At 42.6% G+C, this 18,710-nt stretch overlaps 1 protein-coding gene across 3 annotated transcripts in view; it reads right to left on the bottom strand.

Moving 5' to 3' along the window:
- Positions 1-12,522: 12,522 nt before the first annotated feature.
- LOC141774620 (cytosolic iron-sulfur assembly component 2B-like) overlaps positions 12,523-18,710 on the bottom strand; it is a 33,293-nt gene continuing 27,105 nt past the window's right edge. Inside the window, exons 1-6 of one of the 3 annotated variants that reach the window (XM_074647414.1) lie at positions 17,906-17,972; positions 17,332-17,545; positions 14,073-14,152; positions 13,692-13,817; positions 13,420-13,465; positions 12,523-13,042 (exon numbers count right to left, since the gene is read on the bottom strand). In XM_074647414.1, coding sequence (XP_074503515.1) covers positions 12,939-13,042; positions 13,420-13,465; positions 13,692-13,817; positions 14,073-14,152; positions 17,332-17,458 — 483 coding nt within the window. In that variant the 5' untranslated portion in view covers positions 17,459-17,545; positions 17,906-17,972 and the 3' untranslated portion in view covers positions 12,523-12,938. Of the gene's footprint in view, positions 13,043-13,419; positions 13,466-13,691; positions 13,818-14,072; positions 14,153-17,331; positions 17,728-17,905; positions 17,973-18,710 lie in introns of those variants that run through there. The other 2 variants (XM_074647413.1, XM_074647412.1) reach the window with 2 other exon arrangements.

Here is an 18,710-nt window from a genome sequence, read left to right as displayed (position 1 = left end):
TATTCAACAACAAAAACCAAACAATCAATATACGAATAGAAATGCTGTCGAACTGAGTCCAAATATTGCAGAAAGGGGCCCCAAGATTCTTCCCATTTATGTTGACTTTTTAAATTATTGGCTCGCAATTTCTCCATGTGGATAACTGACACCAATTCATGCAACCAGTTTCTGAAGCACGGTGGAGTTGGTGTCTTCCAGTCTTTGAGAACACATTTTTTTGCTCATACCATGCCCATCAATAGAGCTGTTTGAATATGTAAAGGGAGAATTGAGGAGTCCTCTGAGGATCCACAAAATAACCAAGTCTCTGTCAGGAGAGAGAGTCCTTTGATAGTTTATCAGGCAACACGTGTTGCCTGATAAACTATGGAAGACATTTTCACTGTTTTCAAAGTTGGCGTGGGTGAAAACCACACAATAGGTGCATCTCATTTGTCGTTTTTTCGCCTCCTCGTCTCCTCGCTCCTCGATCCTCCGGCTGTGACCCGGAAATCGATCTCAGCCGTCCATCTTGAAGGACGTCCCAATTCATAAAATGCACCTTGAGGATCGAGGAGCGAGGAGGCTTGCTGGAGGAGCCATAAGCGAGGATGCACCAGTGTATCCTCCAGTGTCTCCTCCACGATTGTTATTTACCGATCGACACGCCCCGTTATTGGATATCAGTTACTGATTGGACGCTGCTGCTGATCGGTTTGATCTGATACATCAACATCACTGGAGTTTTATACCGGAGTGAAGACAGATCAGAGATTAAATGTTTTATAGTTTAGTAGTCTTCTGATTCACCATCTAGTTATAACCAGTGTTAATTGTAGGTGATCCAGCAGCAGGAGGACCTGCAGTATCTCTCCTTCACACACCGTCACTGAAGGAGTCTGACACTGAAAGGGGTTTATAACAGCTGACAACTAACAGACCTCAAACAACTTTCTGCATTTATTAGAAAGAGTTTTCTTTTGATGATCTGTTATTTCTCCCGTTAACTTTTATTAAGGATCCAGTTAAAGTCAGAGAGAGAAGGAGAGTTTGTCTTTTACACCTTTTACATCATTTAAGTCATTTCCATTCAGTCACATGAGGCTGATAATTCCTGAATGTCGGGTCTGATATGAGTTACATCATTTACATTTTCCCTGAAACATTCAGCCTAATACATAACTTCTACTGTCAGAATATCAATAACTACAGACGCTAATAATGAATACATAATATAAAGATATTGATCCAGTAGAGATGGTTCCTGGTCCTCTAAGCAGGACTCAGTCCTCAGTAGAGATGGTTCCTGGTCCTCTAAGCAGGACTCAGTCCTCAGTAGAGATGGTTCCTGGTCCTCTAAGCAGGACTCAGTCCTCAGTAGAGATGGTTCCTGGTCCTCTAAGCAGGACTCAGTCCTCAGTAGAGATGGTTCCTGGTCCTCTAAGCAGGACTCAGTCCACAGTAGAGATGGTTCCTGGTCCTCTAAGCAGGACTCAGTCCACAGTAGAGATGGTTCCTGGTCCTCTAAGCAGGACTCAGTCCTCAGTAGAGATGGTTCCTGGTCCTCTAAGCAGGACTCAGTCCTCAGTAGAGATGGTTCCTGGTCCTCTAAGCAGGACTCAGTCCACAGTAGAAATACAGACTGCAGCTGTTATTCATGTGCAGGTGTTTGTTAAACAGATAACAGGCTACAGAGAGAAACACTGCTGCTCTGCCACTGAGAACAACTGACTGTCTTTATTACTATTAGATCAGTTCAGACACAAACAGCTGTTAAAGCTGACTGACAGCTGATCCAGATGTGATCAGCTGCTGCTGTCATCAGAAACGGTCGTCGCTTCACGTGACGCTTCAGAGGAAACGACGTCTCATGTCTCTAAAAACATATTTCCTCGTTTCCTCTCTCCTCGAGTCGTTTCCTCGCCTCCTCCGCTCGCATCTCCCGTGGGCGGTACTAAGACGCGAGGAGAGGAGTCGAGGAGAGGAGTCGAGGAGAGGAGTCAAGGAGAGGAGTCAAGCCGTATAAAAGAACAAATGGGAAAGACCCAGAGACTTCTCATCATCAGCCTCCTACACTGAACCTGCAGGGACAAGATAACGGCTCCTCCTGCTGGAGGAACGCAGACATTATATAAAGCTGTTCTGCTGTGTGGATAGTTCAGGACAGTCAATCTTGCTTTTGCGATATTCACATGGACACTAAACCACTTCCATTTTTCAATTTCATGACTAAATGATTAAAACAGTCTTGGATGGGGATGTTTGATTTTTCACAACCCTTACAACACCACCACTACACAGCCTCAGACAGACAAACACACTGAACAATACAGTAGAGTGAAGCCCTCTCTGCAGGGCCTTCTGCAGAGAGCTACTGCTTGAACTGCATTAGTTTGCCCTTTATTAGGGCCGAGCAGCGACAACGTCGGGCCAGCGAAGGCCCGATTGAAACTGTAGGGATTATTTTTCTTTTTCTTGAAATGAATCGCCTTTTTGAGGACCTCAACATGCTCAAAACGTTGTTACACTTGGCACACTTATCAGACGCGGTGAAACATGTAGTATTTTAAGGGTCTCGGGTGCTCGCTAGCGCCCCCTAGAAAGTTGGAAAAATTGAGCTCCCCGCTCCAAATTCACCTACATGTATGAAATTTGGCAGACACATGTAACATGTGGAGACACACGAATATGCCTCTTGGAGGTATGCCCAAAACTCAACAGGAAGTCAGCCATTTTGAATTTATTGTGCAATTTTCGCCCATTTTTAGCGTTTTATGGGCCGTGTACTTTAACGAACTCCTCCTACAGATTTAATTGACTTGAAATTTGGTGAGGACCATCTTAAGACCTTGAGGATGAAAAGTTATTCAAATGGAGAGTTTTTACTAAACGACCTGACCGTGGCGTGGCGGCCATTTTGAGCCATTCGCCATAAAACAGGAAGTTGTTGTAATTCAACTGTACATAGTCCGATCTGCCCCAGATTCCTCAGGCATGATAAGGGTCCAGTCCTGAGGACATTTACATGTCAATATAGACTCATAGCCCCGCCCCAAGACGTTAGCCACGCCCCCTCTCATAACTCATGAACCGTTTGTCGTAGAATCTGATGAAACCGGCACTCATCAGAGTTCTGGGCCGCGTCAATCTCCGTCCCGCCAGTACCCCCGACGTGCGGGAAGGTGCGAGGGCCCGTTCATCGCTGCTCGCAGCTTTAATATTAAATGGGATTTCCCTAAAAACACATCTGAGTCTGTGCATAGATGAATCAGATGTTTAAATATTATATTCATATTGACTGTTTTGAACAATTTTCTTGTGAACTTGTAAACTTTTTGATGATTATTCATCGAAAAATCTAATTGTGTAAATATTTTGTGAAAGCACTGATGGTCAACCCAACAATATTGTTGCATTATGATTTCGTAAAGGTAATGCATGCTTCTATCACCACACGTCTTGATTATTGTAATTCACTTTAGGTTGGTGTTCGCCAATAAGCCTCTTTGTGTCGCCTGCAGCTTGTTCAGAACGCGGCAGCTCGTCTTTTAACTGGTAAACGTGAGCACATCTCCCCGATACTTCACTTCACTGGCTCCCTGTGCCTTTTAGGACTGATTTTAAGATTTAATTATTAACATATAAATCGTCAACTTATCCCTCAGACCTTTTAAAACCACATCTTTTATCAAGGACACTCAGATCCAGTTGCTTCTGACTGTCCCCAAGGTCAAAGTTAAAGCTCAGGGGTGACCGAGCCTTTTCAGTTGCAGCTCTGGAGCGCTCTGCCTCCACATGTTGGGCTGTCCCCCACACTGCCTGCTTTTAAATCAAACCTCAAAACACACTTTTATTCCTTTATGGCTTTTGGCTCGGCATGAGAGTTGACTATTTTTATCCTTTTTCCTTTCCTATTGGTCTTAAAGCTTTTATTATTTTACTGTCCTGTTGGTTTTAAGTTGGTCTTAGTTGTTTTATTGTTGTTTTTTATGTTTTTATGTATAATTGTACAGCACTTTGGTCAACCTTTGTTGTTTTTAAATGTGCTTTATAAATAGATTTGGACTGGATTGGATTGGATATCAGGGTATTTGGTTGAAAATAACATGATATTTGATTTCCTTAATATCGCCCAGCCCTAATCGCCATTCATGGAATTGTTTCAATAAGGTCAAGTGAAGAACATTAATTCAATGTCTGATGAAATTATTTATATCCCTGAAGAAATACATCTTAAAAAACACACAAACATATCTTCATCTTTTATTTGTAATTTCTGGTCTATACATTTTTAATATGATGTCAAAAGCATCAATATTATATACATGTGGGACCCACAGTAATGTTAGATATAGTGATGGACACTGGACACCCCCCATTCTCATTCTCATGTATATGTTATGTATTGTTTTATTTTTAATCTGATATGTGTATGTGCACTAGCAACTAATATTCTGGTAGGATTATCTGTGGTTATAAAGAGTAAAAGTCATACAGGCACTTCGGGCAGCTAAGGGGTCCTTGGGTGAGATGCAGGAGCGCGAAAGCGTCATTCAGCAGACGTATCGGCAGAATGTAGCCGCGCAATGCTAATGTGCTGTGTTTCTGTGTTTCCAGGTGAGCTAAAGTAGTTAAAAGATGTATAAAAGTAGCGACACAGATGTATAAAGAATGTGTATGAATAAGGGACCAGCGGTAATGTAAACATGAGGTTTATAACGGAGTGTTGCAAGCTGTGAGAAGTATGTTGTGTGTAAAAGTGTTAGCCGTTTGCTAATGAGGACATTTATAGTGTAGCCAACCGGGGCCTGCTAGGATATGAGTTGTGAGTGTACAGAACATGGTCAGTGTGAATGTGTTTTGAAGATTATACAGGAAGCAGACATGTTATGTTTATTGTGTGTTCATAGCCAATGTGAATGTTTATGGTATGCGTCATTCAGCAGACGTATCGGCAGAATGTAGCCGCGCAATGCTAATGTGCTGTGTTTCTGTGTTTCCAGAGAAGAAGTAAAGATTTATTTTAAACTCATGCACGCCTGGAAGTCACTTTGTGTCCAAGTGTGCAACAAATATTGGAGGCACCGCTGAGATGATTAACGCCGTGCTCAGTGTGACAAGATGGACGGGGATTGCCTTTCACTGACGACGTCGGGAGCGCGCATCGTCGGGGGCGTGGCTACATCACACACAATGGATCTGGAGGAGCTGGCAGAGACCGTGTCTCAGAGACTATGGCTTTTGCAGCTGGATCAGCTCAAAGAGGTGTGTGATGCAGCTAAAATCCCAAGAGGAAATGTCACAACAAGGCGAGCATTAATCAGACAAATAACAGAATCCATGGACGATGTGATTAATGATGAAGAGGAGGATGTTGCAAGGCATCATCTGAGAAAATTACTGAAATTAATTGAGCAAATAATAGAAAAGACTGGAAAAGCTCATAGTGAAGAAAACACAGAGAGCACAGCACAAGATAGCCAGAAAACGGCTGAAGAAATGAGTTTAGAGGAGAAATACTCACAGCTCCAGCTAAACAGTCAAGCGCTGCAGGATGAAGTTAGGAGGCTGAGTGAAAGAATGAACAGTGCATCTCCAAGCCAAGTTTCGGCTCCACAAAGTGTGATGCCTACAGCTGTGAACAGGCTTCCAGAAGTGACAATAAGGAGAGAATTCAAGATTTGTGGTCAGATAGGGGAAAAGGGACAGAAGGACAGACTGTCATACACGAACCTGATGCATCAGATGGACAAAGGACTGAGTAAAGGACACGGTGAAGCTGAAGTCATGGAAGCTGTGGTCAAGTCAATCAGTCCAGGTTTGAGTCTTCGTGATATGCTTGAGATAAAAAGTGACCTCACCCTCACCCAGTTAAAGGCCATATTAAAGGGGCACTTCAAAGAAGACAGTTCTACAGATCTATATCACAGACTAGTAAATATAACACAAGACAGTCGTGAGTCTCCTCAAAACTTCCTCTTTAGAGCAATTGAGTTAAAGGAAAGGCTGTTACTTGCTTCAAGAGAAGTGGAGCCAGATGAACAGTACAGCTCCGAGCTCATCCAGAAGAAATTCTTGAGATCAGTTAGTACTGGGCTGTTAAGTGACCATATCAAGTTTCAACTTAAACCGTATCTCGATGATCAGAGGGTGACGGATGAAATACTCATCGACAGCATGAATGAAGCTGCTAGTGTTGAATCAGAAAGACAATCCAAGCAAAGGAAGAACACGAGCAGCAAAGTCACTAAGGTAAATGAACTACAGACAGAAAGGCAAATCAGTCAGCAGAGTCAGTGTGCAGCTGAAGCCAGAGCGGGGGTTCAAGAGCAGGAAGCTGAAGTGGTGAAGTCCAAGAGCCGAAAAACACCTGTTAGTCCCAGTTCAAGAGACTCAGAGCTTTATGAAACAGTCAGGCTGCTGAGAGAAGAAATGGCCGAAATAAGGAAAAGCCTAGCTAACCCTCAAGTGCCCACACGCCAAATAAAAATGGGTGTTAGGAGAGGATGTAAAGCATGTCAGGGGCAGGGAACAGGTGACCAGTGTGAACACTGTTTCAAGTGTGGAAAGTCAGGGCACTTTTCAAGAGGCTGCAGAGGACAAAGGAGGCAGGAAGGAACACCTGATGGCATGAAGGTGACAATCCAGACGGTCACACCCCCAACATCATTAGCTCCAAGCCACACTGAACCCGATGACAAGGTACATGAGCTTCTTTGTGATCAAATCAGGCAGCTGGAGGCGGAGTTAGCGGAAAGTGGGAAGGCTGAACAGACTGTGGGTGCTACCTATGCCAGCCATCTGTCATTGAGTCGCCAGGCCAAGTTGAGAGCCCTCATCGGAAATAAGTGCATGGTGGATTGTTTCTTTGATGGAGTAGCGACACAAGCACTGTGGGATACGGGTTCGCAGGTCACGATTATCAACGAAAGTTGGAGAAAGTCACACCTTCCACACGTCCGGGTACGGAGCACAGATGAACTCCTGGGTGAGGACGAGACCCTCATTGGCAAAGCAGCAAACCAGACACCCATACCCTTTGCAGGCTGGGTTGAACTGAAGTTCAAGCTGAGTTCAAATAGAGCCCCACAGCCAGAGCTACTTGTGCCAGTGCTCATCTCTAATGAGCCAGGAGTAGCAGAGCCACCGATCATCGGCTACAATGTGATCGAGCATCTGGTGATGAATGGAATGGAGCAGCATCCAGAGGTTACACCTGTGGTGGTAAGAGAGGCTTTCTCCATTGACTGTAAAAAAGCAAATGTGTTGATCCAGATAGTGAGGAGCTGTGACCAGAACGACAAGGAGGGCGTGGTGAAAGTTGGAAGACTCAAGACAGTGATTCCGGCAGGCCAGACCAGGGAGGTTAAGTGCAGTGTGAGAACAGGTCCCCTTTGCACAAAACAGGAAGTCCTTTTTGAACCAGAGGAGGTTCCAAAGTGGCCAGAGGGGGTAAACATTACTGAAACAGTCATCTGCCTGCAGAAGGGAAATTGGTCTAAGGTGGCTATCCCTGTCACAAATAACAGCGACCATGACATCACCCTCACCCCTCGCACAGTGCTGGGACAGCTACAGCAAGTCAAGGCTATTTACCCAGTCGATGTGAGACCAGCCTGTGCTAGTGAAACCACAGTCAAAACAGCCACTGCAAGTGAAAACACAGCCAGCACAGCAAGTGAAAACACAGCCAACGCTCCTGAAAATCATCACCAAGATAAACACGAACAGCTGGACACCGGCAAACATGATTCATGGGACCCACCAGTGTCAGTTGATCATCTGACTCCAGATCAGCAGCAAAAGGTGAGACAGATGCTACGAGAAGAGTGTGTTGCATTTTCAAAGGACGAGAATGATGTGGGATGCATTCCATCTCTGCAGTTAAAAATCAGACTGAGTGACACAACTCCGGTAAGGCGCACCTACATCTCAGTACCCAAACCGCTCCACAAGGAGGTGAAGGAGTATTTGGAGGACCTGCTGAACAGAGGATGGATTTGTAAATCCCGGTCCCCATACTCATCACCAATTGTGTGTGTGCGTAAGAAGGATGGGAGCTTACGTCTGTGCGTGGATTACCGTGAGTTGAACCAAAAATCCATTCCAGACCGTCACCCCATCCCCCGGGTACAAGATATGCTGAACAGCCTGAGTGGGAGTGCATGGTTCTCGGTACTGGACCAGGGCAAGGCGTACCATCAGGGATTCCTTGAGGAGAATAGCAGACCACTCACAGCCTTTATTACACCTTGGGGTTTATACGAGTGGGTAAGGATCCCCTTCGGCCTGTCCTCGGCTCCAGCAGAGTTCCAGCGCAGCATGGAGGAGTGCCTCGCTGGTTTGAGAGATGAAACATCTCAGCCGTATTTGGACGACAATCTGGTCCACAGTAAGTCATTTGAGGATCACCTGCGTGACCTGAGAGAGGTGTTACGTCGCTACCAAGCACATGGAGTAAAACTGACAGCTAAAAAGTGTGAAGTGTTTAAGGACAGAGTGAAATATCTGGGAAAGATTGTATCCAAAGACGGCTACTGCATGGATCCTGCTGAGCTAGCGCCAGTCCAAGCGCTGAAAGACCGCAAACCGGAGACTGTGGGAGACCTGCGGAAAATGCTAGGGTTCTTATCCTACTACCGTCCATACATCCCAAACTTTTCACGCATTGCCAAGCCACTGTACAGTCTGTTAGCCACGGATAAGACAGGCAGCAAGGCCCAAGGATCAAGTGCAAGTAGGAGCAGGGGGAAACGCAAGCAGTCAGATGTGCGGCCCTCAAGCCAGCCGATCACCTGGACAGAACAACACCAGGAAGTTCTTTGCCAGCTTATAGAGTACCTGCTGAGTCCACCGATCCTAGGTTACCCCGACTTTGAGAAGCCGTTTGTGTTACATTGTGACGCTTCTCAGGAGGGGCTTGGTGCAGTACTGTACCAGAGACAACAAGGCAAGCTGGTCGTCATCGGTTATGGGTCGAGAACACTAACTGCTCCAGAAGCAAACTACCACCTCCATTCTGGGAAGTTAGAGTTTTTAGCAATGAAGTGGGCAATCTGTGAAAGATTTCGGGAGTACCTGTATTATGCACCCTCATTCATTGTCTATACCGACAACAACCCTTTAACCTACGTACTGACCACAGCGAAGCTGAACGCCACAACACACCGGTGGATTGCTGAGTTAGCGGACTTTAAGTTCTCAATTAAGTACCGGCCTGGGAAAGCTAATGGAGACGCTGATGGTTTGTCGAGAATGCCATTAGACATGGAGCAGTACATCCACACATGTTCACAGGAAATGGAGCCAGAGGTGATAACAACTGTCACACAGGCACTCAAGCTTGACTCCCACGAACATGAGCCCTGGATGTGTCCAGTTACCATCGCTGCAGCATGTACTGATGTAGAGCATGAACGAGTAGCATCCCCAGTGGCAGAAATCTCCACAGAGAACCTAAAGAAAGCACAAGAGGATGATCCAGTCATTGGCAAGGTCCGAGAGTATGTCGTCACAGGACAGTGGCCTCATCTGAGAGGAAGAGACCGGCGAGATGACACTTCTGTTCTTGTAAGGGAGAGGAAAAAACTGTATGTCAACGAAGAAGGTATCCTATACAGAAAGTCAGCAGCTCGAGCACAGCTAGTGTTACCTACAGCATTCCATCCGCTGATCTACAGGGAGCTACATGAAGAAATGGGACACCTAGGAGTGGAGCGGACACTCAGCTTGATCCGTGATCGATTCTATTGGCCTCATATGCAGAGAGACGTGGACCATTATGTGACCAAGGTGTGTAGCTGCCTGAAACGGAAGCGGCCGAACAAGCCAACTCGAGCACCGCTGGTTAATGTGGTGACCACATACCCTTTCGAAATGGTCTCAATCGACTACCTGCATCTGGAAAGCTGTAAAGGAGGATACGAGTACATCCTGGTCGTGATAGATCATTTTACACGCTTTGCCCAGGCATACGCATGCACCAACAAGTCAGCAAAAACCGCAGCTGAGAAGATTTTTGGAGACTTTGTGCTCAAGTTTGGATTTCCTGCGAAGCTGCATCATGATCAGGGCAGGGAGTTTGAGAATAAGCTGTTTTCCAAGCTGGAAGAATACTGTGGGATCCAAGGTTCACACACAACACCTTACCACCCAGCTGGAAACGGTCAGACCGAGAGATTCAATCGAACACTTCTTTCCATGCTTAGAAACCTGACAGAGGAAGCCAAGTCAGATTGGAAGAGCTCCTTAGCCAAAGTCGTGCATGCGTATAACTGTACGCGAAGTGAAGCGACAGGATATGCCCCGTACTACCTCCTCTATGGTAGAAATCCCCGGCTACCTGTCGACATCATGTTTGGCCTGACTCCAAGTGATCAGAGCTCTTCTCACAGCGAATATGCAAGTAAGTGGAGAGGGCGGATGCAGGAGGCATACAAGCTGGCATCAAAGACAGTTCAGAAGGAGCAAAACAGATCAAAGAAGCAGTACGACAGGAAGGCGTATGGAGTGGAACTACAGCCAGGGTGTAGAGTGTTAGTGCGGAACTTCAGGGACAGAGGGGGACCTGGCAAGCTCAGATCTTACTGGGAGGAGCAAGTCCACATTGTAACTGAGAGGAAGCACAAGGACAGTCCTGTCTACGTCGTGCAACCTGAAAGAGGCCCAGGAAAGACAAGAGTCCTGCACAGGAACCTGTTACTGCCCTGCGACTTTCTGCCTGTGGAAGAAGATAAGCAGGAGAAAAAGAAAATGGACAAGAGAAAACTGAACACAAATGAGAGGAGTAAAAGGCAAGCAAAGCAGACAGAGAAAGATCTCGACAGTGGTTCAGAGGATGAAAGTAACTGGAGATTCATCACCACACGACCAGCAGAGCCATTCAAACAGGTCAGAAGCCAGCTGAGAGTGGAAGCAGAGGAATTCCAGCCACCACCAGCTGACAGGGAACTGGAGCAAGGCCGTGAGGAAGATGAGTGTCCAGAGGAGAGTGTTGAAGACAGGATGGAACCAGACGTGGAGGATGGAGAAACGGCGGAGGCTGAGCAAGAAACGTCCTCTGAGGAAGCAGATGAGATGGACTCTGAGCAGGTGTCATCATCTGATGAAGCAGATGAGATGGACTCTGAGCAGGTGTCAGCATCTGATGAAGCAGACGAGAGGGGCCCTGAGCCGCAGTCATCTTCCACGAGAAAGTATCCTTTTCGACAAAGAAACCCACCCAAAACACTTACATACAACACATTAGGTCAACCATCAGTCACACACGGACATAAGTGATGTTTACAGCTAAAAGTAGACATAAGTCCATAGTCACATGTTGAGTTCATTGTTGTGACAGTTAAACAAGAAAGAGTTCATAATTACACATTAGTCTTAAGTAAAAATTTAAAATTCATGCAGTATTGTACATCGATTCATATTAAGTAGAGTACCAGAATCCAGACCACTGACACATTGTAGAAAACTGGACATATGTGAGGCATACAGTAGTACATGTGAGTCTGTGTAATGGGTTATGGGGTAGAAATTGGGTCAAAACCTTTCAGCATGAGATACATAGCCCGCAAGAGTAGCGGAGTAGCACTTCAGATATCACTTGGCCAGTGGTGTCTGTGGCTGTCACGTGACATAAAGAGGGAGATAGATGTCATGTCAAAGACTGTTGTGTACAGAGAGTATCCCAAAGACTGACTTCCGTTTTACCTACCGCTATAACTCACCAGTTGAAGACACAAGTTTTCTGGGAAATCTTTAATGTCGAGACGACATTCATTTTGGAGGGGAGAGTGTGGGACCCACAGTAATGTTAGATATAGTGATGGACACTGGACACCCCCCATTCTCATTCTCATGTATATGTTATGTATTGTTTTATTTTTAATCTGATATGTGTATGTGCACTAGCAACTAATATTCTGGTAGGATTATCTGTGGTTATAAAGAGTAAAAGTCATACAGGCACTTCGGGCAGCTAAGGGGTCCTTGGGTGAGATGCAGGAGCGCGAAAGCGTCATTCAGCAGACGTATCGGCAGAATGTAGCCGCGCAATGCTAATGTGCTGTGTTTCTGTGTTTCCAGGTGAGCTAAAGTAGTTAAAAGATGTATAAAAGTAGCGACACAGATGTATAAAGAATGTGTATGAATAAGGGACCAGCGGTAATGTAAACATGAGGTTTATAACGGAGTGTTGCAAGCTGTGAGAAGTATGTTGTGTGTAAAAGTGTTAGCCGTTTGCTAATGAGGACATTTATAGTGTAGCCAACCGGGGCCTGCTAGGATATGAGTTGTGAGTGTACAGAACATGGTCAGTGTGAATGTGTTTTGAAGATTATACAGGAAGCAGACATGTTATGTTTATTGTGTGTTCATAGCCAATGTGAATGTTTATGGTATGCGTCATTCAGCAGACGTATCGGCAGAATGTAGCCGCGCAATGCTAATGTGCTGTGTTTCTGTGTTTCCAGAGAAGAAGTAAAGATTTATTTTAAACTCATGCACGCCTGGAAGTCACTTTGTGTCCAAGTGTGCAACATACAGGTGTGGATTGTTGCTGCAGATGTTGAGTCCAAATATTATTCTAAAAATGATTCATTGCATCCGTTAGAATACAGATTAATAATATAAAACAGGAAATACACTGAATGACCTGACGGACAGAGTTTCTCAACTTTTTCACCACAAAAATCCACAGATGGAAGTAGAATTACTAACACTGCTTTGTGCAGACTGTTCTGCATGATGACTAGCCGTCTGTATGGCTCTCTTTAGGAGGAAACATTCAATAATTGGGTTTGCAGCATCAGTGTTCGCCAGTTGCAGCTATTCACACCTGTATTGGTGATGGGCGGCCGGACACAGAGCTTGGCAGACACACCTCAGTCGTCAAAGACAGAGCCGAACACGATTGGCTGATCAGTGGCTGAAAGCAGAAGACGATGAAGCTGATTGGCTGCTCAGACGTCCTTAGGGGGGGTCAGGCACTGGTTGACCACCTCCAGCAGAGAGGAGTTCTCCAGAGCTGCTGCAACTCTCTCTTTGTCTGCCAGCTGTTTGTTCACTGCACAACATAGAAGAAAAATCACATAACATACAATCAAGTCCTCACATTTAACAGTAACTACAGTATTATGACTAGTGGCCAGGGGTCAGCAACCTGCAGCTCCGGAGCCACATGTGTCTCTTCAGCTCCTCTCCTTTTCTGGTAAAGTTGTGACTTTATTCTATAATACTATATAACACTCCGTAGTGCATTTGCTCTTTGGCCCTCATAAACTGTGTTACCTTCATCACAATGATCAAATGTTTTGCAGCTCCAGACAGATTTATTTTTTTTACCCAGAACGGCTCTTTAGATAGTAAAGGTTGCTGACCCCTGACTAGTGGGGAATATGGTCTAATATCCCATCATGCCTGCCGTCTCTGTGTGATATTTACCTGCTTCCTCTGAGGCGTGAGTCCCGGGAGTGATGTGGACGTCAATCTGAGCAGAAACAGAAAGAACACACAACGTTTAGACAGAAATCCCACACGGTATGACATGTTGTTCATATTAACTAACACTCAAAGGAGGTGATATTAAATGTGCATTCATAGTACCAACACACACACACACACGCACACGCACGCACACTCACACACTCGCACACGCACACTCACACACACACACACTCGCACACGCACACTCACACACACACACACACACATACTTTGAACCGGTCTGGCAGCGAGCGCAGCAGCTTCACTTTGATTGACAGGCCAATGAGTGTTGCCATGCTGCAGTGGGCGATGGTGGGCGTGAACTCAATACCCACAATGCTCTCTGCATCATTAACCTGAGAAAAACACACACAGATAGAAAGAGACTTAATTAACAACATACTGAATGCAATTAACTTATTGTTTTAACTCGTTAAGGACGTAGGATGTTTCTGCAGTGAGGACGGCTGGAGAGTGTGAAAGTTACTTGTTTATTTCTTTAGTAAGTGCAGTAAAAGTTCTGTAAAGTCAGGTCAGTAACAGACAGATCGATGGCATATCCTGCTTTTTCCTGCATTCACCCAGTAGTAAATCAAATTAAAGGTGCGTACCTGGACTCGGACTTGCTCCACGACATTGAGTTCCTCCAGAGACAGAGGATGCTCCGGGTCGTTGATGGATCTGATCAGATGTAACTTTAGTTAAAGAATTTAAAACACAAGTTCTGCCTCTGTTCTGATGTAGTCAGTATATTATTATTATTATTATTATGATGTATTATGTGAGACACTAATAATATTACAGTGGTTTCTATTGTTATATCACAAGGTATGTAATTGTGCGTTTACTGTAAATAACCTAAAATAAGTAATAAAGGGCACACGTGAATTAAGAAATGTTACTTATCTTAGTGTAAATGTCTTTTTCAACTGATCCTAACGCTGTTGGAATATGTGTTACACATCTGTATACAGTCTGTTTGTAATTAAACATCCCATGAGGTAGTCATCATGGATGTCAGCATAAAACAAAGATGATAAACATTGCTTAAGTATTCTTAAGGACTGTCTTTAAAGGTACTTGCTGACCTAAACTCTGTTGTCTAATACGAGGTGGGGGCATACGCTGATTGTGGTCTGATATTGCCGAAGGGCTGCAACTAATGATAATGTTCATTGTTGATTAATCATCTTCTTAATTACTTCATTCAGTCTATCGAATGTCACATAATAGTGAAAGAATGCCCATCACAACTTCCCAGAGCTCAAAGTGACATCGTCAAACTATTCAAACCTCAAAGATGTTTTAAATCACAAAGATGTGAAAGAGAGAAAACCAGAAAATCCACATATTTAAGGAGCTGGGACCAGCGAATATTAATAACTTAAATTATAAACCATTTTCTAAATTATTGATTCATTTTCTCAATACTCAAGTAATCATTGTAAAAAAAAAGTTATGTTTACAAGAAGTACACAAACATATTGTTTAAGATGTGAGCTAATAAGATGTGCTGGCAGTATACATATCCTGCAATACTCATTAACTATATTTTCACCATATATATTATTGGAACAAATGCCTATATACTGTATGTTTTACTCACTGTGAACTGCAGTGATTATATCTCTGTGTTGTTGTCCTTGTGGTTTATTTGATTTATACTGATATGGACCTTTGGGTCTGAAATAAAGGCAATGAATGAATATATATATAAAACAGTTTATATATAACAGTATACATTTACTCAAGTACTGTACTTAAGTACAATTTTGAGGTATTTATACTACAATTGAGTATTTCCATTTTATGCAACTTTATACTTCTGCTCTATTACATTTTAGAAGCCAATATAGTACTTCCTACTCCACTACATTTATGTGATCACTTTAGTTACTAGTTACTTTTCCAACACATAATAAAATAATATGATTTATATTTGATGTAACTTTATACTTCTGCTCTATTACATTTAAGAAGCCAGTATTGTACTTTTTCCTCCACTACCTTTATTTGATAACTAGTTACTTAGAAGTTCCAAATTAATAATTCAAAATATAATCAACAGATAGATTTTAATATTACTATTATTATCAGTCAGACTTTATTGATCCCCAGAAGGAAACTGAATATATATATATATAATTAAAATACATTATTCTGAAAGTGGTCATAATGCATGGGTAAAGTTACTTTAAGTATATTTTGATGTTAATACTTTTGTACTTTTACTTGAGTATTTCTACAATGCGGCGTTAAGGCTACTTTTACTGATGTAAAAAGGTCTAAAAGTACTTCTGACACCACTTTTACACATTTACAGTAACGTTACTATTCCATGTAACTTTAACAGAGAAGCACCAGTTACTGTTATCTGTACGTTACCGTTAACGTCATCTCAGAGATGATGCAACAGCTGGTAATGTTAGAAAAGAAAAGAAATGTGTCCAGACTATCAGTTAAAATACAGTTTAACAAGCACACACACCATCTGTGTTTAAAACCAGTCTAAACTAGAGGAAGACCAACTAACTGAATATAAACCAGTCTAAACTAGAGGAAGACCAACTGAATATAAACCAGTCTAAAGTAGAGGAAGACCAACTAACTGAATATAAACCAGTCTAAACTAGAGGAAGACCAACTAACTGAATATAAACCAGTCTAAACTAGAGGAAGACTAACTGAATATAAACCAGTCTAAACTAGAGGAAGACTAACTGAATATAAACCAGTCTAAACTAGAGGAAGACTAACTGAATATAAACCAGTCTAAACTAGAGGAAGACCAACTAACTGAATATAAACCAGTCTAAACTAGAGGAAGACCAACTAACTGAATATAAACCAGTCTAAACTAGAGGGAGACCAACTAACTGAATATAAACCAGTCTAAACTAGAGGAAGACCAACTAACTGAATATAAACCAGTCTAAACTAGAGGAAGACTAACTGAATATAAACCAGTCTAAACTAGAGGAAGACTAACTAACTGAATATAAACCAGTCTAAACTAGAGGAAGACCAACTAACTGAATATGAACCAGTCTAAACTAGAGGAAGACTAACTAACTGAATATGAACCAGTCTAAACTAGAGGCAGACTAACTAACTGAATATGAACCAGTCTAAACTAGAGGAAGACTAACTAACTGAATATAAACCAGTCTAAACTAGAGGAAGACTAACTAACTGAATATGAACCAGTCTAAACTAGAGGAAGACTAACTAGTTATATAACTAGATATATATATCTAGTTATATAAACAGTATATATAGGTATATATAGGTATATGTAGGTATATGTAGGTATATATAGGTATATATAGGTATATATAGGTATATATAGGTATATATAGGTATATATAGGTATATGTAGGTATATGTAGGTATATGTAGGTATATGTAGGTATATGTAGGTATATATAGGTATATATAGGTATATGTAGGTATATGTAGGTATATGTAGGTATATATAGGTATATGTAGGTATATATAGGTATATATATATATAGGTATATGTAGGTATATATAGGTATATATAGGTATATGTAGGTATATATAGGTATATATAGGTATATGTAGGTATATGTAGGTATATATAGGTATATATATATATAGGTATATGTAGGTATATATAGGTATATGTAGGTATATGTAGGTATATATAGGTATATGTAGGTATATATAGGTATATATATATATAGGTATATGTAGGTATATATAGGTATATATAGGTATATATATATATAGGTATATGTAGGTATATATAGGTATAGGTAGGTATATATAGGTATATGTAGGTATATATAGGTATATGTAGGTATATATAGGTATATATAGGTATAGGTAGTTGTATAAAGAGGATATCGAAGATCTCTCGGGGGTCGATGGGGTCGTGGATGTCTTCGTCTTCGTCTCTCGGAGTCATCAGTCTGTCTCCGGACCGCTGGAAGATCACCGGGTTCGCGTTCTCCAGATGGGTTCCTCCGGACATCTCTACGGTGAACTCAGTCCCGTTAAACACTGAGTCTCTCCGTTAAACTCTGAGTCTCTCCGTTAAACTCTGAGTCTCTCCGTTAAGGTCTGAATCTCTCCGTTAAACTCTGAGTCTCTCCGTTAAACTCTGAGTCTCTCCGTTAAACTCTGAGTCTCTCCGTTAAGGTCTGAGTCTCTCCGTTAAGGTCTGAGTCTCTCCGTTAAGGTCTGAGTCTCTCCGTTAAACTCTGAGTCTCTCCGTTAAACTCCGAGTCTCTCCGTTAAACTCTGAGTCTCTCCGTTAAGGTCTGAGTCTCTCCGTTAAGGTCTGAATCTCTCCGTTAAGGTCTGAGTCTCTCCGTTAAGGTCTGAATCTCTCCGTTAAACTCTGAGTCTCTCCGTTAAGGTCTGAGTCTCTCCGTTAAACTCTGAATCTCTCCGTTAAGGTCTGAGTCTCTCCGTTAAGGTCTGAATCTCTCGGGATGTGAATCAGTGGCGCAGCAGCAGAGAAAAACACAACAACCTCCTGGAACTACGCAAGGCCTATGAAAAGGAGGCTTAATCACGCGTCATCAACGTGTCATATCTCCGGGGAGGGGGTATTGCACATGCACAGTAGAATTTGGTCTGCACTTCAGTTACACTGCGCATGCGTGTTACTAGACACATGACCCAGGATCTATCCTCCTTCCATAGGCCTTGGAACTACGGAGAGCGACAGAGTCCAAAACGCGCTAAAGAGAAAGTATTAAAGGAACAGTTCACTTTTTCTTCTTCTTCTTTGGTGTTTATTGGCGGTTGGCAAACCAGCTTAAAGGTGCATAACCTCCACCTGCTGGACTGGAGTGGGAGCGCGAGATTTGCAAGGAAATAAATAAAAAAATAATAATAATAATAATAAATTATATATATATACATACACATAGAAAAACAAGAAATCACAGGTTGGATTTGGGTCCACTATTGACTGGAATTAAATAATACTAAAATAAACAGATCCCTCCTCTAAACAGATAGATGGGTAGTTACCATGTTCAGTGGTGGAAGAAGTACCTCTATCACCAAAATGTACTTAAAGTATCAGAAGTAAAAGTACTCATTATACAGTACGACCCATTTCATGGTATATCCTGTATTATATATCAATGGATTATAATTATTAATGTGTACATTCTGGAGGATCGAACCTGGCAAAATAAAAAATAAATAAATATGCCACTAAATATAGCAAAAATAATATCAAGAATAAATGTAGCCATTAATCAATTGAT

The sequence above is a fragment of the Sebastes fasciatus genome, chromosome 9, assembly GCF_043250625.1.
Source record: "Sebastes fasciatus isolate fSebFas1 chromosome 9, fSebFas1.pri, whole genome shotgun sequence".
Classification (NCBI taxonomy): Eukaryota; Metazoa; Chordata; class Actinopteri; order Perciformes; family Sebastidae; genus Sebastes; species Sebastes fasciatus.
This window is presented reverse-complemented; position numbering and strand designations above follow the sequence as displayed.